Source organism: Mus caroli, chromosome 9, assembly GCF_900094665.2.
Source record: "Mus caroli chromosome 9, CAROLI_EIJ_v1.1, whole genome shotgun sequence".
NCBI classification, from domain to species: domain Eukaryota; kingdom Metazoa; phylum Chordata; class Mammalia; order Rodentia; family Muridae; genus Mus; species Mus caroli.
This window is the reverse complement of record NC_034578.1, coordinates 102767880-102795065: the sequence shown is the minus strand read 5'-3', so window position 1 is coordinate 102795065 and position 27186 is coordinate 102767880. Positions and strand designations below refer to the sequence as shown.

General features: G+C 51.3%; 1 protein-coding gene across 2 annotated transcripts in view; it reads right to left on the bottom strand.

The window, feature by feature from the left end:
- Window positions 1-27186, bottom strand: part of Cacna2d2 (calcium voltage-gated channel auxiliary subunit alpha2delta 2) — a 130555-nt gene that overhangs the window by 60009 nt on the left and 43360 nt on the right. For both annotated transcript variants that reach the window (XM_021171426.2, XM_021171427.2), the window contains exon 3: window positions 4706-4822. In XM_021171426.2, the coding sequence (XP_021027085.1) occupies window positions 4706-4822 (117 nt within the window). The remainder of the gene's footprint in view (window positions 1-4705; window positions 4823-27186) is intronic.

Sequence of the window (27186 nt, the reverse complement as noted above, 5' to 3'; positions counted from 1 at the left end):
AACGAACGCCCCACTGGATCTAGCTGAACTGGCCTCCAGCTGCTTCAGTAGCTAACCATCATCCCCTTGCTGCCTCTTCCAGGCAGTCTTCCCTATTGCCCTTTTAGAAGAAATCTTCCTCTTGCTGAAGCTGCCCCATGGCATCTGCACATCTCTCAGGTCCCCGCTGTCCCACTGTCTGTGGGACTTGTATCCATCACTGTCACATCGCTTGTGCCTCTGACCAGTAGACTATCCTTGGAGACACAACTGTTAGAGCGGTATGCTACTGGCATCTAGTGGGTAGACGGCAAGGATGCTACCAAACACCCTCCAGGGCTCGGAGCAGGCCCCACAGCAAGGATTGATCCCGTTCAAGATGCCTCTGGTGCTGGGAGGCTCTGCTTTAGACACAGCTTTAGCAAGGAAGCAGCAACGGAGTCAAGTCTGGGAAGAACCTTTTCTTCCTGACAGAGAGAGTAACCTCTCCCTGAGCCCTTGCCCTTTACCTCCTGCCTTTGAACACCCAGCTCGGAGCTCCATTCCTGAACAGACCCGGCCACACTGCCAACGTGCGTCAGCTTAATTGGGTTAAGTGGCCATTAGCGGCAAAAACAGGGCGACTGCGCACAGAAGGGTTTTTTAATTTTACTCTTTAAATGACGCTAATTCTCCAGAGGCCACTGATGGCGGGGGTGCTGCCCACTGGAACCCTCAGATCCAAGGGCTGCATTTCTCTCTGCCCCACCCACGTGATCCTTGTAGGGGACTTTGGAAGGAACACTTATTGTCTAAGAAAGAAAGTGAGGGGGTGGAAATTTGTCCAGGGTCACTAGGTCATCACAGGTCACGGCCTTGTCAGAGGAAGCCAATGCCTCATCTTCTTTTTCCTTAGTTCTGGTCTTTTGTAGACGGCTAAGGCCACATGGTCATAAAATGGTGGCACGTATGAAGGTACTGCCAGTTTGTGTGGCCTGAGTTTCTAGGTTTGGGAGTCCCAGCAAGGCCCCTGCCCCCGGCTTGTCTGAGTTAGAAGGCAAAGGCAAAGGACTTCCTGGAGCAGGATGCAGGTTTCCACTCTGATGTGCACAGTAACATCTTTGAGTTAGGTACCATGTCCCAAGTGCCCTGGCCCTGGTCTTCCCATTCTCTGAGAATCAGTGAGCCACAGTCCTTTAGCTTTATCTATGGGCTTGTCTCTCATTTCATCCAAACCCTCTCCTCTGAGCCACATAGCAAAGGTGCCAGGGATGGGTGGTAACACAGTACTCAAGGACACTTGCTGTCCTTTGTGAACGACAGCCCCTGGAGTTGGGGACCCAGAGGTACTGGACAGGGAGGAGCCTCAAACCCTTCCAAGCCCCTGATTTAATGTATGTTTCTGAGACATGGCCTCTTGATGTTGACAAGTGATTCTGTATTCTGGGACTCAAGCAATCCTCTTACCATAGCCTCCTGAGTAACACGCACGAGTGGCACAGAGAAGGGAGTTGGGGTCTGAGATGGAAAGGCATGGGCGCATGAGGGCAGGGAGATGTCCTTCTCTCCTACCACGCCTGCAGCACCAGCACAGAGATTATTACATAACTGGCCACAAGTGAATGTTGGTGACAGCATTGAGCAATAACCTTTCCAAGAGAGGCTGTATTCCAAGTCTTCAGTTGAGAGGATGGGGACCTTACAATTTGTACTTCAACTCCGCCCAAGTTCTCACAGGAACCCAGGCACCTTCTTGTGCCTTCTGGGACTCAAGAGCCTAGAAAGCCCTGACTCAAAGGCCTCATCTCTTTGGGTAGTTAAAGTTTTAAGACAGGGTTCCCCAAGCAGAAAGATTAGCATGGTTCCTGGACCTGGGGACACTGCTTGTCTGTGTTTGTAGGGCCCTGATCCGGCCCATTTCTAGCTGACTCTTGACTTCAGGTCAAGAGACATCTGCTCGATGCTGATTGGACCATATTCGTGGCCAACATTGCTCAGTTCTCTCTTTGCAAGCCCCAAATTAAGATTCAAGACTGGGGCTGGCGAGATGGCTCAGTGGGTAAGAGCACCTGACTGCTCTTCCGAAGGTCCGGAGTTCAAATCCCAGCAACCACATGGTGGCTCACAACCATCCGTAACGAGATCTGACTCCGTCTTCTGGTGCATCTGAAGACAGCTACAGTGTACTTACATATAAATAAATAAATCTTAAAAAAAAAAAGATTCAAGACTGGATCAAGGGATTTTTAAATTGGATTACTGGGTGGGGGTCCAGGGAGGGAGGAACAATGGAATCAGGGAGGAGGGTCAAGACCCCTAAACTCCTCTCATTTGCGCCCAGGCTGCATACAAATGTGGAAAAGGAGAAAAGGACCAGAACTTGATTAAAAGCCAATTTAAAACATAATCAAGTTCAAAGCTGACTTTGATCAATTAGAACCAAGGCAGTGGGCAGTCCTTCTGTTCTCTGGGGATACAGAGTAAGCCGAGAATCAGGCTGTAGCAGGAACACACTGGCCAGGACAGGGCTGGGACAGCCATGGTTGTAGCCTCAGTGAATGCCTCAGGAAAGTGGGGGAGCCACAGACTGGGATCCGAGTCAGGAAGCCCTGAGTTCAAATTCTGGTTCTCTTGCATCCTGTCCTGATACATGACACCTGCAAGCCTCATGTCCCCTTCTCAAAGATGGAGTAGCACAGACTTCCCGTGGGAAGTGCCAAGAGAATGGTTCATGATAGGCTGACCAAGTGGTGAGCGCCTTGCCCCATCATCCTTCCGCTGAAAATCATTTTGTATTTGTCATTGAGTGAGTACCGGGAAATGGGCTGGTGCTCCCGATTCAGAGGAGAGGAGGAGGGTACCTGTCTTGTCTCTCAGCCAGGGATGAGTATGTGGGGTACAGGAAAAAAGAGGTCCCTGACCATGCCCCAACCTCGTCTGTTGTTAGGGTTGGCTGTTCCTATAGTATTGGGTTAAGGGGGTAGGGAAGGACTCTAATTGTGCTGGCAAGCCAGTTTTGGAAGCATATGTTCATAATCGCAGCTCATGAGGTACGGGGTAGGAAGACTGGAAGGTTGGGGCCAGCCTGGGCTACATACGAAATACTTATCTAAAATAGAAGTTTGAACAAGGCAACCATGTTCTGTAACTTGGGAAGGGGCAGGAAACCTAGGAAGCAATGTGTAAACTCAGGGGCTGGAATGAGTGAGGGGCAAGGAGACAGAACAGGACGAAAGGGGACACATTTGGGAGAGGCAGTGGGGTGGGGATGGTGTGCTGGCTGGGTAGACTTGACATGGCTTGACACTCGTAGGTAGAGACCTTTGACCCCTTCTGTGACAGCCTGCATTCCAACTGACTCCCCATAGCTGTGACCAGGAGATCCCCCAAATCAGATGAGACTAGGCTTTCTAGGCACGGCTCGGGGTTTGCTGGGTTCATAATCATAGGGAGATCCTTAGAAACCATTTTTTTTTCTAGACTCAGAGGTCAGCCCCACTACTCTCTTCCATACACATAGGTCACTTAAGACAAAGGAACTTGTGAGGGACAGCAGGGTCCAGCTACTGGAAAAGGAGACTCATTCTCTATCGGGTCTGGATATGAAGGATCTAGGTGAGTTGACTTGACCCTGGCCATAGTTGTGGATGGATGTACTAATTTTTTTTAAAATTGCTTTATTGAGATTTAATTGACAGCAAATCCAGTCACATTAAACACGCATTTCAGTAGTTCTTAGTATAATTAGAGTCATGCAAACTACCACCATAATCTAAATTTAGAAATTTTCATTACCATCAAAAGAAACCCTGTATTCACCACAGTGTCTCCTCCCCACTAGCCCGTGGCAATCAGTAAGCTAGTTTCCCATTTTTATGTGTTTGCCTTTGCTGGATACTTCATTGAAATGGGATCACATACGTGGCCTTGGTCACTGGCTTCTTTCACTTGGTGGGATTCATTTGAGTTTATCCATGTTGTAGAGCACATCAAAATATTTATTCCTTCTTTCATTTCTCCCTCCCTCCCTCCCTCCCTCCCTCCCTCCCTTCCTTCCTTCTTTCCTTTCAACCAGATATTGCTATCTTCTACATGGGCTGCTGATCTATGGGCAGAATGAATGCCTCTTGCCCATTTCTGAATGTCTCTGTAGCTCCTGAGGGCCCTCCCCACCTGCTGTCCTTGGAGTGAGCAGGGGGTCTGATTGCTTTATCAGGCTAACCTGGCAGGTCTTACTACTCACAAAAACCTGTGAGCTGCTACCTCTCTGAGTACAAATGGGAAGACAGAGGCCCGGAACAGGCAGAGAAATATTTAAGATCTGGGCAGAGCAGGGGCTTCAGCCCAGCCTTCCCCTGTCTGTGGCTGTCTCTGTGCCCTCCCCTCCCCACCAGATCCTGCAGCCCACCTAGTGGCAGACTCGACCAACAAGCCACTGTTCTGACTTGGTACTCACTCCACCCTCCACAGACAAGCAGGGGACCAAGAGGAATGAGAAAACTCCAGGCCCTGCCGGAGGGAGAGGCAGGAGAGCCTAGGTCTGCCAGGTCACTTTGCATGCAGCCAAACTCAATTACAGCGGTCACGGCTGCCCACAGCCCCACAGCACTGCCTGCTGCTGATTCTCCTGCTGGAATTCAGGGATTTGAGTGCTCTGTGAGAGCGAGGGTTGGAGCACTGCCTTCAGTCAAGGCCACTCCACCCTGCCTTCTCTTAATGTTCTAAAGCTCCCAACACACTGGCCTACCTTCAGGGCCTGGACCTTCCTGTCCAGCAGGCTCTCGATGTCCCCTGCCACTTTCTCCACCAATTTCTGTGGTTCATTCTCCTGCACTTCAAACAGGTTCCGATTGTCCTTGTAGATCTAGAAGGAAGCAGAGGTTAAAAGATGAGGCCAGAATGCTCCATTGCTCCCACGCCACGGTCTCATCTACTCGCTGTATGCATACCTCAGTTCAGCCCTTATCCCTGGAGGACACTGGTTTTGGCCCCAACAAGCACAGAATCCAGGACCTTCATGATCTCAGGGGAGGGGGATGCAGGCCTGGGCTCTATAGCTTACATCTGGGCTGAGGGTCCAGTGTAGGCTAGTTGGTGGCTAGTGCTGGTGGTTGATGGGAAGTTTGCCTTGTCTGGGCCTCAGAGGTCATGACTTGCAACCCCCTGTGCACTATGAGCAGGCCGGATGGGAGGCAGAAGGCGGGGTGTGTGGTGAGCGAGGGGGAGCTGCAAAGCATCTATTATAAACCACATCCCCACATGAGGATGCTCTCACACCTACGCACGCACATATATGTACATCTTCGCGAACGTATCTCTCACGTGTGCATACTCACAGCTACTCTCGCACATAGCCTCAGGCAGCTGTGCTCCTCTTGCGGGGGCTGCCCTGGGCTATTTGCAGAAACTACGGAGAGTTCTAGGAGCCCCCAGGGCTCCTTTGCCATTCAAGGCACAGAATATTGATGGAGACCGGGTAGGGAGAATTAATCTGCCCATTCCTCCTCCTTAGGAGGCGCGGTCTCAGGACACACGCATGTGTTGGTGTAAATTGATGGTTAGTATGTGACATGGCTTGACATTGCCATCTGTGTGCACATGCCAGCGTGTGGGCTTGGGGCTGGGTGCGGCTGGGTCCTCTAGCTGTAGCCTGGGAGCCTGTATGTGAATCCCAGCAGCAGATTTCTGCAGACATTTTTGTTCATGCTCAGGATCTGGGATATGTGCATGCATACTCATGTGTTCTACACCTGATAGTGTCTCCAAGCTTGATCTGGTCTGTGCCCCCATTCAAACAATTCCAGGAAGTCTGTACCCTAAGTTGGTACCTTCACCATTAGAGGTCATAAGCCCGGCTACCCTGACAGAGCCTCGACACCAGGCTGTGCAGAAGTGGGGGCATGGGGAGACAGGAAGAACTGGTGGTGAGGGGACCATAAGGAGGTGACAGAGGCACCTGATGAGAGACAGGCAGGCAGGGAGCGATACGGTCGAGAGTGACAGAAGACGTGCAGAGATAAGGACGCTGCCATCTGACAGGAGGAAGGGCTGGAGGCTCGGAGCTGCCAGAGCTTCAGCTCTGCTGACTGCCTAGTGCCTGGCAGTGCAAGGGTTAAGGCACCACAGAAAGCAGGCTCAGGCAATCTTCTCCCGCCATCCCCATCTCTCTCTCTGCTTCCTTTTCTTTTTGTCCTTCTCTTAGAACAAAATAATTTGTATGAAGTCGCTCCTTCCTACAGAGCTGTGGCAATTAGGGGGGTGAGTGGCAGGCCTGATTGTGCAGCCAGGGAGGACTGAGGTGCTGAGTGGACACCAGGGCAGGTTGTCCCATAGAACCCATGCTCAGCCTCTGGACCAGGGCCCTCAGGGGACCAAAGGAAAGGCAAGCAGAGAATCCTATGTTAGGAAGACCAAGAATCAGACAAAAGAACACAATTCTGGACAAAGGACTGAGTGACAAAGCCACATGCTTTATCCTCCCTGATATATTCATCTCAGGTTTGGAGGTTTAACATCTCACCCCCACCCCCAACCCCCATTCCATGCTTTGGAGCATAGTCTGGTTGTGGTCTGGGCTACACAGTTGAAGCAGCACCCAGCTGATCTGGGCCAGCAGGGGGCGCAGCTGCCTGGCTTGTCAGGGCCAAGGGATGACGTTCCAACACATTAGATTCACTTGTCAAGGTCATTCCTAGGCTCTGAGGCTGGACTGCGCAGATTTCCCAAAGACTGTGCACGTCTTTTTGAAAAGCCTGGGAACCCCTTTCTAGGGCTTAGGATACACTTTGAAGTCTACGTGACTACTGGGTTGGGTTCAGCAGCAGGAAAAGATCTGGTGTCAGGGCCACACTCCAAGGTCCCAACAGGTGACACACAGAGCTGGGAGTCTGAGGTTCTGAAGTCACCGTTTCGGAATCCCCAGTGTTTGATATGTGTGAGGATGGGAGCCCTTGCGAGCCAACGAACAACAGCCCAGTTCATGTCTTTGGAACCCTGTGCCCTTGCCTTTACTATCACCAAGGCTGAGAGTAGTTTCAGCCCCCACCCTGCCCCCACTCTTCTGCTAGATATGCCCACTGAGAGCTGTCGAAAGACATCAGCTTTCATTCCCGGCTAGCCAACCTCCTTCTCCTGAGTTTTACCCAAGTCCGGCCCCACACCCTCAACTCTCTCCCTCAGCCACCCTGTCCTTTTCCCTAACACCTCACTCTCGGCCCTGGAGGTGATAACAGAGGAGCCCAGACACCAGGGAGCCACTGATAGCACACAGAGACAGCTAGCTCTTCTGCTGTCCCCCCAAGCACCATGTCTGTGTGCAGAGGACACTCAGCAAAGGCAGATGCCCGATTCCATGTTGAAGAGCAGAGCTTTGGGACATGGGTTTCATCCCTCCGCCTCTGCTCGCAGATTTGTGAGCTTCCAGAGCCCTGCATGCCTCTGCCAGGCTCTCTTCCTGCTCCACTTCTTGCCAAGGACCTATTGGGTCCTTTTGCTGCTTGCCCTGGTGCCTGCATTTGAGGCCTCTTTGGACTATTGCTAGCAGGCCTTGAAGCCATGCTCTCCTGGCTACTCTGTCTTCCTATGAGCTCTAAATCCTGCCTAGAGTGAGGAAATGGATTGTAAGGGGTTTCTGGTGTAATGAAGACAGAATCCTAGTGGCTGCTCAAGCTGCCAGCCCAGCCAGCTCCCATTCCCAAATGAAGCCCTGTAGGGACTCCTGAATGGCAGGCCCCTGGTGTCTCACACTTCCAACATTCCTTTGGGCCTGTTCCAGCTGCTCTGTTCCCTGGAAGGGCTCTGAGCTCAGTCCTGAGCCCAAGGGAGATCCAAATGACAGTGCAGCAGGTGCCCCTCCCCAGGAGATAGGTCATCTCCACCTTGATATGGTCCAGGGAGCTGATTTCCAGCATGGACCCAGGAGGGAGACCAGAGAAAGTGTGGTGCTTGGATCCTGCTAGCTAGTTTCCCACCAACACCAACCCCTAGTCTTGGGACCAACTGGGACATGGCAGAGAGGCCAGGGCACAAGGTGCAAGGTATCAGTCACAGCAAGACCACAAGCCTGCTGGTTTCCTTGTCCCAGAGAGTTATTTGGAAAAAAACCGTAATAGTTCCCATGGCAACGCTGCCTCAGTGGTCCTTACCTTTATCCAGATAGCTGGTTTGATTTGAACAAAGGCACCAGTGGGTACCCAGGCTGCTGCAACTCTAAGCCATCCATGTTAGTAGAGCAAAGAGACTTCATCCCACAGGGGATGGAAGAAAGATACTGGAACAGGGAGGCAGACAGAGTCACGTAGGCACGTGGGGGAGGGAAGGAGACAGTGGCAGAGGCCCTGAGGAACAGCAGGGATGGTTAAGGCAGAAGGAACAATTTATGGGGTTGTACGGAGTCCCTCATATCATGAGCCTCTGCCATCCTTTACCATGTACTTCCAAACCACTATTTTTAAAAATGTGTAGGTGTGTGCATGTGGAGGCCAGAGGCCAACACCAGGTGGCACCTTCAGTGACTCTCCACCTTATGTGGAGGTGGGGGATGTCTATCACTGAACCTGGAGCTCACTGATTTGACTAGACTGGCTGGCCAGCAAGTCCCAGGGGTCCTCCCGTCTCTACAAGTGTCCCCAGTGTTTACGAAGGTGCTAGAGCTTCACTTCAGATGCTTGCGCTTATGAGACATCTTCTCAGTTCCTACCTATAGTCGTGACTCAGCAGGGGTACCTTCTTCCCTTTAGGGCACTCATGCTGGCTCTGTGGTCCCTTTAGGGGTTCCAAACCCCCTGCTCAACCTCTTGCTTCCCAGGGCAGCTACATAAACAAGAAGTGAACCTGCAGACCCTTGGATGGGAAACACCCGCAGGACAGAAAGAGTCAGCCTCATCCCCAAACGCCAGGGACATTCAAAAAGCTGCCACAGGCAACAAAAGACCTCAGGACAAGTATCATGGACAGACCCCATCAGGGGTACTTTATAAAGTCCCAGAAAGCTGGCAACAGCGGGGGGCCCAGGCCTGAGCCAGCTACTAACCTGCCCAGGGTGAGAAGGTTGAGGAGGGAGAGGGAGGAGGGAAAAGAGAGGAAAGGGAGGAGGTCATGGCTTACTCTGGGGCAGGTGCTTTGCATACTTGACCTCACTGATTCACGATGGCCCCTGGAAGACAGTCCATTCTTGTCATCCCCGTTCAACAGCCAAAGAGAAGGGAATGAAGCTCATGGAAGAGCTAGGAACCGAACGGGGCTCATCTGATCCAAAGCCCTTGCCTTGGGGTGCTTCACGGTTCTGGCCTCTGCATCCACCTCTAAACTTGAAGGTAAGACTTTTGAGAAAAGGGGCATAAGGGTTTGAAGAGATGAACTGGGGAGTTTGACCAACCAGAAAGGAGCTTGGGGCAGACAAGATGGTGATGATACTGAAGAGCTGGGGCAGGGGGAAGCCAGCCACTCCAGAGGGGAGGGGGCGGAGGACTGGCAGACTTAGCTGGATCCTCTAACCAACCACATAACCCTGGGAGTGAAAACAGGCACACTCTTGAGGCTTCTCCGCAGTGAAGGTGAACGGGCCCTAATCTCTGGAAAATTAAATCAGAGAGAAAATGGAACAAGAAAGATTTGATGCAGGCTTGCCTCGCTTCTGTTTGTCTCCTCAAAGGCTCAGGCTCAGCGTGGGGCCCAGCCAGGTGCTCCAGCCTCCCAGCCCCCACTCAGAGCCTGCTCTCCCCAGGTGAGCAGCGGTTCCCTAAACCTTCTCTTACCACATCTCTTGATGTCTGACAGCCACGGTGGCTGTCTTAACTACCCAGCCCCTCAAGCTTCCATGTTCCTAATGGGGAGGGCAGGAAATGGACTGTAAATGGCAGACTCACACTCCTATGGAAGACGCTCCTGGAGTTGGCCACCAAGGATGGGTGTTGACTGCCAGACTGGGCTGTGCTAGACATTAGGGAAACTGGAAGTGAGGGTCACAGATAGCCCAAGACTGGGCTGGCAAGATGGCTCAGTGGGTAAGAGCACTCACTGACTGCTCTTTCGAAGGTCCTGAGTTCAAATCCCAGCAACCATATGGTGGCTCACAACCACCTGTAATGAGATCTGACGCCCTCTTCTGGAGTGTCTGAAGACAGTAACAGTGTACTTATTTATGATAATAAATAAATCTTTGGGCTGGAGGTCCTAAATTCAATTCCCAACAACCACATGAAGGCTCACAACCATCCTTATAGCTACAGGGTACTCATATACATAAAATAAATAAATCTTTAAAAAAAAGAGATAGCCCAAGACCAGCAAGGAGGTTAGAAGAGTGGAGAGCAGGCAGTGACCAGTTTAAGACCAGAGCCAGAGTGAAGCCCCTGGCCTCACCCCCAGTAGGCTGCTTAACCAAACTCCTATCCTCATCAAGAGTCAGGAGATCCCACTAATCACTATTGACTGGGAAGAGAGATGCACGGCCACGCACCTGGAGTTCTTTCCCACGTAAGCACCTAAGACAGATCTGGTACAGGCCTCATCTTATTGGGACTAAGAGGGTGCCCCACATTAGGTACATGAAAGCCCTAATGCAGGGTGTTCTGCACTAGATTGTATCTGTGACTGAGAACTCTCCAGGCAGCTTCACTTGCCAGGGACAGAACTTACTCTCAGGCAAGGGCAAGGGGCCACTGAAGCCCCCAATACACAGTCGGTGTCTGGGCACCAACCTGCGCCACTCACCAGACTTCCTCACTAACAGGCTCACAACTGCTAACTGCCACCATTCCATGGTGGGTTGGTTCCATGGTGGGTCAGCCATACATGGTGTATTGTCACAATCAGGGTTTGTATACTGTGACATTGGTTGTTACGCTGCTAACAAGTGAGTAGAGATTGCCTGGGGACACTGTCTAGAGGACATCACAGGCAGATGCAGCCAGGCCATTACAACCTAGTTTTGCACACATGGGAGGACTTTCTGCCACAGGTGATGCCTTTCTTGGCCCTGCCCTACCTGCACACCCCACATTCCCGAGGGGGCACACCACATTGGTGGCATACTCTTCCGTGAGCCCGGGCAGGAGAGAAGGGCCCAGAGGCTCTCTGGTTTGGGCCCTAAGAGGCAGCTGCTAAGAGCTTTCATAGGTAAGCTCCCCCATCCCCTTCACAAAACTCAAGGAGGGGGGATAAAGTCCCTCCAACCACCCCCAGCAACGCCTCCCTGTTTTTAAAGTTAAAGTTTAGTTGACTGTCATCCATTACTGCAATTAGTACATTATGTCTAATTATGCAATTAGTGTAAAAAGTGCACTTGCCGCTGAGAATGGGAAATTACGCTGCCTCGTTACGCTGTAAAATCCATGTCATAAAAAGGCTCAATCTCTTGTTTTTCAAAAGACACAAAATCCAACACAAAACAATAAACCGAAAAAAAAATCATCCCAGCCTGGGCCAGTCTGAGGAAATGTCCCTAAAGTGGCTTTAGGAAAGTCCCTCTCCCTGACCTACCCTACACATGGATAGTGGAAGCAGAGCCTATTCCTGGGTGTGGCCCTGTTTTTGCTTCTCCGAAACAAGTCTGGATTTCGACAGGGATTTATTTTCAGTTTGTTTCTTTTTTGAGACAGTATCCTTGCTACTTTGTAGCACAGGCTGCCCTCAAACTCCTGGTCTTGTTACTTTAGACTCCCAAGTCCTGTGATTGTAGACATTGACCACCCTTTCAGTCCTACCAGTCTTGCTATGACTTTAAAGTCTTGGTAAACTTGATTGTTTACTGTGGCCTGTATCTCATGTGGCAAAAGTCTTGGCTTCCACCATCAAGTTCCAAAATGAGAGGTCCTTTCTCCAGTGTTCCTAGGGTTACTGAGAACAGAGGAACCTATCTCACCCCAGGAAAATTAAAGGAACTTTCTTATAATCCAAGATTCCCAAATCCTGGAAGCATTCATTGCTTAGAGAGTAACATGTTCCCTGTCACTGGAACTAATGCAAGTCCGGCTGTCAAGGAGGCTAAGGGATCGAATAGAGTCACCCAACATGGTGGCTTGGCTCCAGGCTACTATAATTAGATAACATACTCCCATGGCCATATGCCTATGTGATACTCAAGTGTGTGACTAAATTTTACCTACATCCTGGCTCTCTTTGTACCAAGGGGATGTTCTGGGACAGGCAAAGGATGAAAGAAACTTGAGGGGAAAATATTTAGTTTTGTTTTATGTGTATGTGTTTTACTGACATGTATGTCTGTGTACCATGTGTGTGTGTCTGGTGCCCACAGAGGCCAGAAGAGAGTGATGCTCTGGAACCAGAGCCGCAGATGATTGTAAACTGTCATGTGGGTGCTGGAAACTGAACTCAGGTCCTCTGAAAGAACAACAAGTACTCTTAACCACCTAGCTATCTCTCCAGAACGGAGAGAGGAAGTATGGCTGTCTCTACTAAAAAGATAACAAACCCTCCCACATGGCCCAGTCCTTGCGGAATAGGGTGAGAGTAGACCTTAGTGTATTTCAACACCAAATTCTCTCTTTCTTTTTTCTTTTTTTCTAGATTTTTCAAGACAGGGTTTCTTTGTGTAGCCTTGGCTATCCTGGAACTTGCTCTTATAGACCAGGTTGGTCTCAGACTTATAGAGATCTGCCTACCTCTGCCTCCTGTGTGCTGGGATTAAAGGTGAGAGCCATCATGGCCCAGCTTCAAGACCAATTTCTAATTGGCCAGAGCCACTCATGACCCAAATCCAAGGTCACAAGCAATAACTCCAGTATGGGCCACTTAATGCTTGCTAAGGAGGTCCTGGGTAGCACCCCTGAGCCCTTACCTCCAAGTTCCCACCATTCTTTGACTCAGAACTCTCCACTGGGCCTGGAGGTATGTGATGCAGTGACATGGGGATACCTCACAGTGGATGTCTGCCCAACCTCAAGGGTTCAGTAGATATGTCTTTCTGCCAATAACACTGTCTAGATGATGCTCACAGAGCAGAGAACCTGAAACACACAGCCTTCAGCATCCCCAGGACATGGGCTCAACAGCAGAGCCCATGCATACACCTATTGTACCTATGGCAACAACAGAGCACCTATTGCAGCATGCACCTTTCTGTCTGGAGTGTGCTGAGATGCCAAGAAGGTAGCTGAGGTATAGAAGGAGTAGCTTCAGACCCCACTGGAGGGGTACCTGTTGTTTAAACTCAATACAGGAGTACGTTGAAGCCCCAGATAGAGCTTTAAAAACCAGAAACCCAGCTCTGACCCAGCCTAGTCACATGACTGACTGCCAAGGAGACTCCCAGCACCCTGTCTTCCACTTTTGTCTTGGGAAAATATCAGCGACGCAAGCCCGAGGTGAACCAAACTGTAGGCAAGATCCAGGGGCCCCTGCTCACACTCCCCTCCCTGAGCTGGGAGCTGCCGGCTGTCGAGGCAGCTGGGAGTGAAGCTGTGCCCAGCATACCAGCTGGCACGGGGGAGTGCGAGTAAACATACCCGCACTTTCCCAACTCGTACAAGTCGCGGGTGGCGGCCGGCTGGTGTGGGTGCCCATGTTTATGAGAAACAGATTGTTTGTGTCGGCATCTGTGGCCCCTTGCCACCCACCCTGGCTGCACTCTCTCCTACTGCCTTCCCATCCAGTTGGCGCGCATTTCCTTCCCATGGGAATCATATCAGCCACAGAAGGACAGTGATAGTGGTGACAAGGTCCTCTGTGCAGCTCCACAGGGCTTGGTGTATGACCCTAGGTCCCCTCAACAATCCCATGGTTACTACTCCCACTTTACAGCTGAGGAAATCAAGGATCTGGGACCCAGGTATATTGTCTGGAAACTCTTAAGGATGCCTGCATGGCAGGGGACTTCTCTGAACCATCATCATTGCTAGCCCTGGGTACACTGCTAGTCTCTTGGCTGCTAGATGAGTCAGATCTGTTCTGTACACCCTCGTTCACTTGAGTGGCCCTGCCTCAGCTTACCTCTGCATGAGGACCTTGCCCTCAGAGGAAGGAATGTGCTTTCTTCCACTGACAGCCCTAGAAGAGAGTCCAGGCCCCATGTCTGCCTTGCTGCCTCAGCTTTTTTTTTAACCCTTTCTCTTCTCTGCCTCATTCTTGAGGGGGGTCTATGAAATGGACTGGAGGGAGGCCTCTCTATGACCTCTTAGGAGCAGAATTCTGGGAAGGGTCTGGGATCTGGGGTGGGTAGATGCTCAATGTGCCCTTGGTGGGCTGGGGAGGCTTCTAATTATTTCCTAGATCCAAGATGTGACCTCATTCAAAATGACGGCTTTGAGAAGCCCCTTGGCTATACAGATCTCATCGGAGATGCCCATTTCTCGTGCCCTAAAGTGAGCAGAAATTCACCCTGGAAACTCTTACATAAGATGGGTTGGAGGTTTGGCTTGAAGTGTGGTTCTAGAAGCCAGAGAGCAAAGCACAGAACCTGCTTCCTCTGCCTGCATGACCTCCATTTCACTGGGATGATCCAGCAGAGGGGACTTGGTGGTACAGGGGCTGGGGCAGGTCCTTCAGAGACTCCAGAGTGGTTAGAAACAAACCTTGCTTGGAGAGAGTCCGTCCCCCCCCAGTTAGGCTTTCTTGTTCATACTCCATCATAACTGGTGACAAGGCCAGCTGCTTTGTTGTCCCAAAGATGAAGAAACTGAGGTGCCACGGGGGCCAGAGTCTGTCCAAAGATAAAAATCTCCCCATCCCTTGTACCTATGCCCTAGAATGTTTAGAGACGTGAGTTGGAATTCCAGCCCTGCTCGTTAGGAGGGACATTCATTTTTCCTCAGCCTGGCTGCTCCAAACATTCCTCAAAGACTGATGGTCAGGATGTGGGATCATGGCGGCTTCTTGTGAGATCTCCTTGCAGGGTTGCTTCCAAGGCCCTTGGTACCTTCTTTGCACAGGCTGTCCTCCGAGGACCAACTTTCTGGTCTCAAAGGCTATCCTTTACTGCTAAGACTTACTGTTTAAGGTGTCACTAAACAGTGACTACATCTGTTGCAGCCTTTGTCATGAGAGAGAGGCTGCCAGAGCCTAGGAGCTGGCTGATTTTGTGAAAATATGAGATCTTCACATGGTAACAGTGGGGCATAAAAGCAGAGATAGCAGCAAGCCTCGGTGATGGCTGCGGCTTCCCACGCAGTGTCAAGAGGTCCATCTAGGGCAAGGCCACCCCAGTGTTTTTGTCTCATACCTATCTCTACAGATAGCTTCAAACACACCTGCTGGGGATGGAGAGATTTGTAAGCATTTGCTGCTCTTGCAAAGACCCGGGTTCAGTTCCTAGCACTCACGTGGAAGCTTTAACTGTCTGTAATTCCAATTCCAGGAGATCTGCTAGCCTCTTCTGGCCTCCACGGTAGCCAAGGCATTCACATGGTACACCAACATAAATGCGGACGAAATACCGGCACACATAAAAAATGATTAAAAATTAAGGAAAGAAGCTGGGCGTGGTGGCGTACACCTTTAATTCCAGCACTCTGGAGGCAGAGGCAGGGGATTTCTGAGTTCAAGGCCAGCCTGGTCTACAAAGTGAGTTCCAGGACAGCCAGGGCTACACAGAGAAACTCTGTCTCGAAAAACAAACAAACAAAAAAAATTAAGAAAAGAAAAGCACACACACTGGAGCCTACGTCACATATCGGTTTTAACTCCTCCTTCACAGCCGGCATGGAGGGAGCCACTGACAGATTCTGCTTGTATCTTGTGTTTAGACTCACAGAAGATGCCTGTCGCTGACAGCCCCAGGCCTGGGTAAGGCTCTGTGGCTCTTCCATCCATACCTCAAGAGGTGTTCCAAAGCCACCTTAAAACATGGGCAGGGGCTGACGAGATGGCTCAGCCGGTAGGAGCACTGACTGCTCTTCTGAAGGTCCTGAGTTCAATTTCCAGCAACCACATGGCGGCTCACAACCACCCATAATAAGATCTGATGCCCTCTTCTGGAGCATCTGAAAACAGCTACAGTGTACTTATGTATAACAACAAACAAACAAACAAACAAACAAAACAAAACCATGGGCAGTGTTTTTAAACAATGAAGCGGTGCAGCTTCCAGAGGGCCAGGGCTACTCGAAGGTCACAGCCCTAAGTCCTCCCATGGGAGAGGCTCCTAATGATGTGGGGGACCTGGTGGGAGTAAAGACATGGCACAGTCAGCAGTGGCCTCTGAGCTGGGTCCTAGCAGACACTGGGCTTGCCCCCAAGTCCTCGATGCAGGTTGATCACATGGCTCAAATTGAGTTAGCAACAAGGCAGCGGGCACCAGGGCCAAGCTGATGCTGCCCACGTGAAGGGTGCTAATGAGTGTATGAGGAGCACTCACGCCTGATACAAGGAGCACTCACGCCTGATACAAGGAGCACTCACACCTGAGCCACGGTGCTTACTTCCTCTGTCAGTATCTCCCAGCTCCGTTTTTCACTTTTTCTTTCTTTCCCACTCTCAGTTTATAGCTCTTCTTGAGTTTTATGTATCCTCGTAAGTGCCTTTACATCTTCCGCAGAACAAGTTGAAAGCACAAAGAAACCAATAGGACTCAGACACAGGGGCCTTTTGCACATACCAAAGATATGCCGAGGACAGGTACACTTGGGGACATGAGTGCACTCAGGACACACACACACAGTGGGGATACAAACCCAGAAGGGACACACACTCTCTCTCATCACTCATAGCCTTCCTAAGCCTTCTCAGGAAGCTCCCTACCCTGATTCTGGAAAATGCTGGTGCCCATCACTCAAAGGTTTCCTGAGCCGGGGGCCGGTGAGCTGCAGACCTGCAGTCTGATGGGTCCTCGCAGGCTCAGCTCCTGCTCAGCACCTGGCAGGGAGCGGGAGGACGCCCGACACCCGTGGCTCCAGCTTCCTTCTCTATGAATGCAAGACCTCCAGCAACCGCTGGAGCCAGCATTTACCTTCTGTGGGCCTGAGCAGTGTTTGCCATGCAAACCAACTGTGCAAACAGGACTGTCAGCCTGACATGATGGCAAACACTGGCAGGCCCTCAGCCTGAATGGTCATGAACTTCTAAATAAGTGTGCGGTACTTAGGAGAACAGATGCTACACATGCCCCCCCCCACCCCCATTCCATGTGGGCCACCTCCTCATCCAGCTTTGGGGACAGCTGAAAGGGGTTGACGATTACTGCAGGGATATTGGCAGGACAGAAGCAAACCTCCATTTTAGTCATTCACTCTGTCACGTCTACACGTTTCCCTGTTGTTGTCCCTGCTTCATAGATGGGACAATGGACACACAGTTAATCGCCTCAATGACCATGAGGTCTAACTATGCACATAGACAGAGACCCCGCCCCAGACCCAGCCCTATCCCCACCAACTAGTCTTCAGGAAACCACTCAACTGGCCTCTCAGCCATAGATCTTGGGTCACTTGTCTCAGGCTATGACAGCTGCATCGTGGGTTTGCAAGTCCATCCCGTTTTAAACATCCTGTAGAGAGCTGCTCCTCACAGAGAGCTGAAGAAATAGTCCACAGAAAGCCAACCTCCTCACATCAAAGAGTCCTTGTTCATCAGGACATCCTCTGAAGCCTTGGTCTGCTCAGTGGCTCCCCCTATGGGCGTCAGGGGAGTACTGCATATGTTCTAGGCTGAGACCTGGAGGGAGTGACTCTTGAAGTTCTGTTTTTTTTCAGAGGGATTTTGGGAAAACCCATCCTTAGACAAGGCCAAGTGTTAGCTTCTGGGGGGGGGGGGTGTTTCAGCGTGGGGAGGGATATTTTTGCCTCCTACCCCTTCCCTTACTGAGACCCGGCATGAGGGTGTCTGCCCATGCAAATTCTCTGGGGACATAATGGGTTACCAGGCAGATTTGGGACTACAGGCCTGAGTGCCCACATATGCTGTGACTTAGCCCTTTCCATTTTCTCCTGGCCTAGACATCTGGCAGATCTCAGCAGTGACAGAGCCTATGGCTCCCACATCCTCTGTTCAGCAACCCCCAGCCGGAGGGAGAGAGGGAGGCCTGAGCTTCTTGCTCAATCAAGGACTCCCTGAGCAAGGAGGGGGTGATAGCCATGATACCAGGAGGACAAGAGTGGAACAAATTGCCCCAATTATGTAAGGCGGCCCCATTTCCTCCTTAGCAGGCACAGGAGAATGGACAGCTGTGTCCTTCCTTATCTCATTCCCACTGGGCCTGCTGGGAGACCCCCTAAAGGACCCACTAAGAGCTGTGCTAAGCAGGATCTGTGACCTGATCTTCCCAGAGAAGGCTGTGGGCTGGACTCAGTCAATCATTCGGCTTTCCCGCCTGTACTCTGGGCTGGGCTGCACCCTTCGCTCTCACCTCTGCCACCGGAGGCCCCTAAGTTCTTCCAGGATGTAGCTGTAGTCTGCTCTGTCACATCTCCAACTAGAGGACGGCTCAGGACTGTTCCCAGTACTCCTCCTGTTCAGTCCTTAGAACCAGGGTAGGAGATAGGTCATCTGTGTCCCCCACATGGCCTATAGACTGTCCTGCCTCCAGCCTGAGCTACAGTTACCACTTCCCATCCTAAGACTAGAGATGTCCCAAGCTGGAGTCCCAAGATGGTGACCTGCAGCCTGGGGTCTACGCTCCCTCCAGCATAACGTAGGCAGTCTCTGCATAGGCCCCTCTGCTGGTTAGACCTGGTATATATATTCCGCCCTGGAGGATGTCACGCAAAGCAGGCTGGGAAACCCTTCCTGTGCAGTGCATTCTCAGCGAGGCTCAATGGAGCTCAGGCTATCCGCTCTTTATGGTTATACTCCTGGCAGGTTTAGGGCTGCTAAACTGCAAATTTATTTCCACCATAAACCCAGATAATGGAGGAGCCAGTGTGTGTGTATGTGTGTGTGTGTGTGTGTGTGTGTGTGTGCTCCCTCCGGAGCCTGCACGCTTGCACATAAGCTTGGCTATTACACATATGTTGAATGCACACCATGTGGGTCATACCTAGCAGCATGGGCACACTTTTGTATACATTAGGGGAGTGATGATGTTCCAGTGGGCAGCACATGCCAAACAAATGTCCCAGTGAATGTGGGCCTTAGGTACTTGGAAGAGCCATGATACATGTGTGTCCTGGGGTGTCTGTATCCAGGTTCATCTATGCATGCTGGGGAAAACATCTGTGACTGACAGGTGAGGAATCCTTCCTTCCATGGGCAAAGCCTCATATCCTGGAGTCTTTCTGCTCAAACCCAGGAGTCGCTTTCCTTTCTACCCATTGTCTTAGAAACGAGAGCTCTTCCTCTGCCACATGTGCAGTCCCAGGCAACCCAGAATCTCCCACTAAGGATGCCAGGCTGCAAAAGAGCCCTATCACTGAAACTCAAGGGCAGGACACAATAAAGGACCTGTCAGACAAAGCATCCTCCCTATCACCCTGTTTCCAACAAGAGTATATAGAAACAGCACAGAAATGGCTGCCTGCTGGTGGTGGGCTAGAGAAAACCACCTTTCTCTGAACACTACAAATAAGGACTGTTTTCCCTAAAGCAGGCTCCTTCCTAGTCTACAGCTTAGAAGAGGCTCTGTCTCAACTGCAGATGTCACTGAACTCCAAGTGTAGGCTTGTTGAACCCCAGAGTGTTCCTTTAAAGGCTCTGATGCCTCACTGAGGGGCTCCGCATCTGAATACGATAAAGCCCCCACCAACTCATGACAAGCCTGCAATGCCATGAGCCCTGATGATGACATCTGAGACAAGCAGCAGGCAGGCAGGCAGGCAGGAAGGCAGGCAGGAGAAGGGCAGCAGGAATCAGGCCCATATGCTGCTGGTGCCCAGCTAATGGGCTAACAAATTAGCAGGTCTCCCCTCTAAAAGGTGATGAATGAGCAGCAGGCCAGGAGAGCTGGGGGGGGGACACCTCCCTCACAGCATGCCTCAGGTCCAGCCCTGTCTGGTCTCTCTGGGTAGCCCAGTTCTGACACGGGAGAGCTGGGGGGGGGACACCTCCCTCATAGCATGCCTCAGGCCCAGCCCTATCTGGTCTCTCTGGGTACCCCAGTCTGACAGGCTGAGAGGGATATGAGTTTTGGGTAGAGGATGACTATAGGCTGTGGGCAAGTGGAAGACAGAAAGGGCAGCCCAGCCCAGCCCAGTCCAGCCCAGGGTGTGTACTTGTAGAATGGAAGGAAGGCTCTGTCTGTGGTCCTGCTGTCTGAAAGGCACACACACACACACACACACACACACACACACACACACACACACATATATATATATATAAAACCACCTTTAAGACGGAGGGGTAGGGAGGAACACAGCCCTCCTCAGACCCCCTTCGGATCACTTCGAACACGTACTGTGGCTGTTTGGCCTTGAAGGGGAAAGCAAACAAGTGGGAGCCCTCCACACCTTGTTATGCTCTCCACACCTGCTACATGGCACCTTGGACTCAGGAACTGGTAGACAGAGGGAGAGCCTTGATGCCGGGTCCTGTGGGTCTGCTCATGCCCTGCAGCTGCTTCTCCTATACAAAGACAGGGCTGGAGCCTCTCAAGGGCATGGACCACAAAGGAGACATGGAGATGGAGGCACGGGCTGCACTCAGGGGAAGGAACGACCTCCAGACATATTGAGTCCACAAGCAGAAGGCAGTCCACCAGAAGTAGACCCTCTGGTCTTATCTGGCCTTTGACAGTTGGACTGAATGGTCCCTTCTGACTTGAGGGCCGGGTGTCTTCCTTTATGCACCTGAAATGGGTGGGACTTAACACATTCTGTGATAGGAGACCACATGGGTCCTTTTGAGAGCCTCTGGTCAAGGAAGGCAGCCTCAACCCAGGACCCAGGCTGTCCATGGGCTCCTTGTGCAAACAGCCCCAAGCCCCTGCCTGCACCCTCACCTCCTGCCTGTCCGCCCGCCCTCCGCCCTCCCCGTGTAAACAGAACCCGCCCGCACTCTCTCCCAGGGGCTGCTAATTCCTCGCCAGAACCGCTCGGACGTGAAATTGGAGTGAGACAATGTGTGTTTAAGGAAATGAATCTCGAATCTTAAGAGGCTCAGGGAGCCCGCCCTGCACCCCCGTCACCTCACCCACCCACCCGCCCAGAGCTGGGAAAGGCACACTTGGCATCCTGGAAGAGAAAGGCGGAGGTGACATCTAGTGCCAAATTAACAGCCGCCACAGCCAAATATTGTACTTGCCTCCAATTTCCTTTTATTTTTTGAAAGAAAAGGCTTTTACAAAGTGAGAGAGGCTGTTGGAACACTAAGTCTGATGATGGTTTTCAACTGGCATGCCAGCCTGCGCATGCCCAGCTCAGAGCCTTCCTTTTCTCTTGCATGCCAAGGTTTCCCTACTCACGGTCACACCCGTAAGGCATGAGTCCCTGTGCTCCCGCCCTTCTACACATAGGCTGATGCTGCAGGAATACATAGCCAGTGTGCCAAACATGGACATGGGATGTACCTGGGAGCCATCTTCGGACCTGCATAGGGTTCTTTCAAACAAGGAATGAGCCCATGCTGCTCAGATCTGCCTTGCTCACAAGGCTTCAACCAAAGGAACCCATCCATGGCCTTGGCAAGGGCTCTTTGACCATTCCCTGGTAGCTTTCAGTGTTTTTACCACGGACAGTCACCTGTCAGACGTGGTCTCATCACGATTATTCTTCTTCTCCTTATCGAGGGGCTCTTGTATGTATGTATGTATGTATGTATGTATGTATGTATATATGTATGTATGTATGTACACCATTGCTCATTGCTCTCTTCAGACTCACCAGAAGAGGGCATCAGATCCCATTACAGATGGTTGTGAGCCATCATGTGGTTGCTGGGATTTGAACTCAGGACCTCTAGAAGAGCAGTCTGTGCTCTTAACCGCTGAGCCATCTCTCCAGACCCCCAGGGGGTGGGGGAGCTCTTTCTAAGCTTAGCTCCCTGGCTACCTAACCACTCTTTACTCCTTGATCACTTTGTTGAGCAAATGTCACTAGTACCAGTCTCCATCTGCCATTAATAATTAACCCACAGAGAACAGGCTGAGCAGACTTCCCCACTTGCCTGGTACACACTCTTCCCTGAACACTCAGGAAATTTTTTTTTCTTTGAGTCAGAGGATCTCTTTATAGCCCGGGCCGGGCAGGAACTCACCATTCTATCTGCCTCCCAGGTAATGAGATTATAGGGTACTGAGACAACTTTGGCTTTATTGGCAAGACAGACTTGACTCACGTCTCCCATTTCCTCAGATCCGGACAGCCCTTGGCCTTGCTTTGCTGCATGAGGAGACTCCCAGCTACACCGCCAATGAAGCTCAGACCCTGGCCCATGTGTGTGCAGCCCGGAGCTCACACTATGTTCCGGTACCACTCTCAGATCTCACTGTATCCTGGGAACTGAAGGTGTGGCAGTGCCCCGCTGAAATGTGTGCCACTGGCTGTGAGGACCCTAGGGGCTCACCTGAAGGCTCAGAACTGGTGAGAGACAATCCAGAATGTGGATAGGAGTTACCTATCAGGTCAAGTTCTTCTTATCCCCATCCCTGCCCCCGGCTATGCCAGGGACACTGCTGCTTCCTTCCCTAGCCCAGGCCTGAGTAGAAGAGAGAAGACCCATTGTGCTCTGGGTAGTATAAGAAATGACAAAAGCTCGGTCCCCCTGGCCTCAGCTGGGGACATCTCTGAGGGCTCGGTCCATTCTAGGCGGAACCAGTTCAGGCTTTGGTCAAGAGTACATCACAGTCAAACCTATTCAGCTACCTAATCAACCCTGCTTCAAAGCAAGTAAACTGTGCAGACCGTCTTCACCTCAAGTTCTGACCCCAGGGAACTGGCCCACCATAGCTGGTGGCAGAAGGCAGATCCTATAGTGGGCACTGTCTAACTGTCAACGAGAACCTCACTGTGGAGGTAGGTAGGGCACTAGCAATTCTGGCGTGTGACAGGTACAACTGATCAAATGCTCACTCATCGTGGGGGACTTATGAATGGGCGCAATATTTCAGGCGGTTGAGAGGCTCAGGGAAGTGTAATTATAAGGACTGTGGAATGGGGTGACTGTTGCTGTAGGCTATTGGTACTTTGGAGAGAGACAATCAAAGAACGAGTGCGATTAATCACGAATTTAAGGTGAAATGTGAAAGTCAGAAGCCCCTTTGGCAGGATATAAAAAGACTCTCTCATCTCTTGCAGCCAGAGGCAGAGGAGCTGAGGCTCAGGCACAGGGCTTAATTATAACAGTCAAGGATCCCGAGGGGGGTTACTGTCCCAATCCCACCAGGTCGGTGACACAACAGCCAGGTCTCAGACTGGAGTCCTGAGTCGTGGGATGGAGCATCTGGGTCACTGCACTTGGGAACTTTGAGGTCCCATAAACTCTGAGTCTATAGAAGAGACACCCTACCATTCCACGAAAGGCTGAAACTTCCCGTGACGGACTTGTTGGAAAGGCCTCCTGTATCCATGTCTAGGAGTTAATTTCTAAGGACTATGACCCCAAACAAAGGCTTCGCTCTCTCCCTCTGATCCCTCTACACATCGCTGTGTAGCCAGCACCACACTCTTTCCCATCCTCACTCTCAGGCTTTTGCCCAGGCTTCTCACCGGACGCAATCTTCTCTCTGCCCTAGCTGCCTCCAGAGCCTCCTAACCCCCTAGTAGTTAATCTGTGTATCCCACCAGGTCCTCTTAACCTCTGTGACATATACACATGTATGCCTGCATGCACACATGTGCATACACCGTCTATAGCATGTTACATGCTCTGGTCTCTTGACATTCAAATATCACCTGTGTATTTATTTGGGAAGAGACCCTGGACTGTCAAACCCTCAGCCAGTCAACAGAGGCTGGAGAACTGTGGGCTGTGAGACCTCTGTTCCACTTCTCTAGGCCTGCATTTCATATCTCCCAGCCCCAAACTAAGGTCACATCCCCTTCAGAGAGGTTTGATTACGAGGCCCTTGTCCAGGCAAGGAAAATAAAACTAAGAATTTTGTGATAGGAATTCTCCAGTCCACAGTCTCAGGAAAGAGGACTGGAAGTCTATCTGAGTCTGAGGATGGTGATGATGATGGTGATGATGATGATGATGCTTTTGTCCTCCTGCACTAAAGATTGGCCCTATCACCTTGTGTATGGGAGACAAGGGCTCTGCCACTGAGCAATATCGCTTAGTCCTCTCTTTACTTCTGTTCTCCAAGACAGGGTCTCTCTGTGTTGCGCTGATTGTCCTGGAACTCACTCCATAGACCAGGCTGGCCTTGAACCTGGTCTGTGCACCACCACACCCACCTTCTCTCTTTACTTTTTGTGACTCAGTCTCATTAAGTTGCCTAGTCTGGTTTTGAACTTGTGATTCTCGCATCTCAGACTACAGAGTAACTGGGATTGTAGGCCTGAGCCACCAGGTTGAACTATCTTTCTGATTGTTATACCCACGATTTCTGTAATTGCTGGTGGAGCAAGCCAGAGGGCTGTCCAGGGGACTCTGGCACCTCAGAGGAACTAGCTTACATTGGGTTGGAGAGATGGATTTCATAGAGCAAGTCTTGGGTTTAGACATGCAGAGGTATATGGAAAGGTGTTACAGAGTGAGGGAATTGTGAGGTGGGGTTAGGTAACAAGCCCTGGTTTGGGGTGACGAGTCAGGGGAGGGGTGTGACCTATGTGAAGGTCATGGTGGACACAGACAGGCTCAGGTCCTGCATCTGTTTCAGAGCCCCCCCCCCCTCACTGAGTCCCATCTCCATCCCCCACTCCCCACCCCACCCTCAGGTTCCGGTGCCTGCTCTGAATGGCCAATGAGGCCATCTGATTGGCTCATCAAGGGCAAATAATAGCTTTTGCTGAATTCAGCTGCAGCCAATCAGAGGCAATCAAGCACACAAGAGGCCTGATGGGCCATACGGGCAGGCGCACCCACAGGCACCAGAGCTGGCCCCTCTGCCTGGCTGTGGAACCCTCCCCCAACCCTCACGTGTTTGAGAACTGAGGGGGGGTGGTGGGGTGGGGGGAGAGGAACAGTGTCCAGGAGGTCTCAAAAAAAAAAAAAAAAAAAGGAAGAGGAAGGGGCCCAGCTGGACTCCAGAGCGTGATCTTGGCACCTGCTGTGCCTGAGATCTGGAAAAGCTGTTAGCTGCTGGGGGTAGCTTGGGACGAAGACACTCTCTAGGCCAGCACAAGGCAGCCCGGCTCCCAGGCCCCACAGCAGCCTCCCAGGATTTGTCCTCAGTGTCAGCCCAGAGTCCTTGTCTCTTCCTGGAGGAGAGCGAAGCCTCCAATCAGGCCCCGGGAAAGCAGTTTTTCAATCTTCAACTGCAAACACTAATACCGCTGAAGCTAATTTTACAGATTTCCACTTCCAGGCCTTGCCATTGTCCCAGAATCCCTTAGCCTGGGAGATTAGCAGTTTAGAGACTGGAAAAAATAAGGTATTTTAAAATTCAGCATAAAACTCTCTCTTTGACTCAATGAGCTAAAAAAAAAAAAAAATTCTTTTTTTTAATTGGAAAAGAGCCTGTTAGTGAGGGAGGAGTCAGGTCTAGTTCCTGCTGGGCTACCAGGAGGAGGAGGAGGAAGAGGAGGAGAGGAGCAGGAGGAGGAGGAGGAAGAGGAGGAGGAGGAGCAGGAGGAGGAGGGATGCTTTTGGAACCCCTGGACCAGACCCTGTGCTGTGGCTCAAATTCGCAGCTGTGGGTAAGTGACAGAGAGAGTTGGGAGACCTGCTCCTGGGAAGCCTTTTTGGCAGCACCCTCAGGCCCTCAGCTTGAGCTCTTCATGAGCCCTCTCTGAAATCTCCCAGGATCTCCCTGACCCCAACCCGGAAGCCTTTCCAGCTGCAAAGACAGGTTTCTGGTATCAGGGCTAGGACAGGCCAGTGGCCTGCTGCCCATTTTGCCAGTAAGATTGAATCCTCTCCAAAGCGGTCCCTTTCTGAGCCTCAGTTTTCCCGATAAATCGAAGTTCAATGCCTCTGACCACATGTCCATCCAGTTCACATGAAGTTCAGAAATATATACCTCAAGCCCCGCACCCGGGCCCTTGCCAACACAGACAGGCACAGGATGCTCTGGGCGGAAGTCATCCTGCGAGTACCCCTCTATTGCATCGCTTGCAGATGAACAGCGTAATCACTCCGCTCTCCGGGGGCCACAAGCTCAGAAACGTCCTAATGAAAAATAAATGTATTTACAGGGAGACGTCAAAGCCGCCAGGACGAGTCAAAGTAATATGCCTGCGACTGGCACGCGGACTTTTATTTCTTCCCCCTCCACGCTCCAGAGCTGCTCCTGCGGCGTGGAGAGATAAATATTTTAAATAGCGACACTTTGGCAATGCATGGTTATGCAAGACAAGGAATAATTAGAAAATAAATTACTTTTTTTAAACACAGCGTTACAAACATCGGGCGCATCAGATTACTGCTTTATGCAGGCCGAGGCAGCGTGGTTTGAGGAGGCCAGCGCAGCAAGGACCCCAGGGAAGATCTTAGCCTGTCCCCGAAGCCCCCAGATGGAAATGCTCTTCTCCCTCCCGCTCTGGGAGGCTCCCAGAATTGAGCTGAAGACCACACTTGGCAGCTTCCAGAAAATCTCAAGGATGGAAAGGCTTCCTCCGGCGTCTCACCAGCAGTAGGCATGGACTAAAAATAGTTTAATCTCCTTGAAAGCAAAAGGAGCAATCAGCAAAACAGACACTCGGGCCTGCATGCCCACTCCTCCTCACGCTCTGCTCCATCCATCCCAGCCTGTCCCCAGCGCCAAGCATTGTCAACGTGCGTGCATGCGACAGATTCCAGGAGGGCAGGGTTTCAACGTCCATTCCCCCACCCTCCAGTGCCACCATGGAGGATGTCCATCAGCCACCGACCAGTACTTCCTCTTGTCATCAGCCCAGAACGGTATGTGTTGTTTAAAATTCAAGACACCCCAGGAAAGAATCAGGGCAGGTACCCTTAGACCCAGCTTTCTAGGTGAAGAAACTGAGGCACGGAGAGCTGCACTCACCAGAGAAGGTCCGGTACAAAGGTGAAGGGCTTGGCAGGCAGGAGGCGGTGGTTTTTAAAAAGCACTGAACCAAAGTCTCCATGGTTGGTTCCCATAAAACACAGGGCAAAAAAAGGCAAGGGCTTATTGGGTGGGGGAGGGGAGGAGTTCACAGGATGGGCCAGCTCCCTTCACGGCTGAGTGCATCTGTCATACAGATGTATCTCACCTACAGCAACTAGCACAACAGTTTGACTGCATCATTTTCACCCATTGACCTGGGATGCGATTCTGGATCTAGTGTTCTGGCCCCG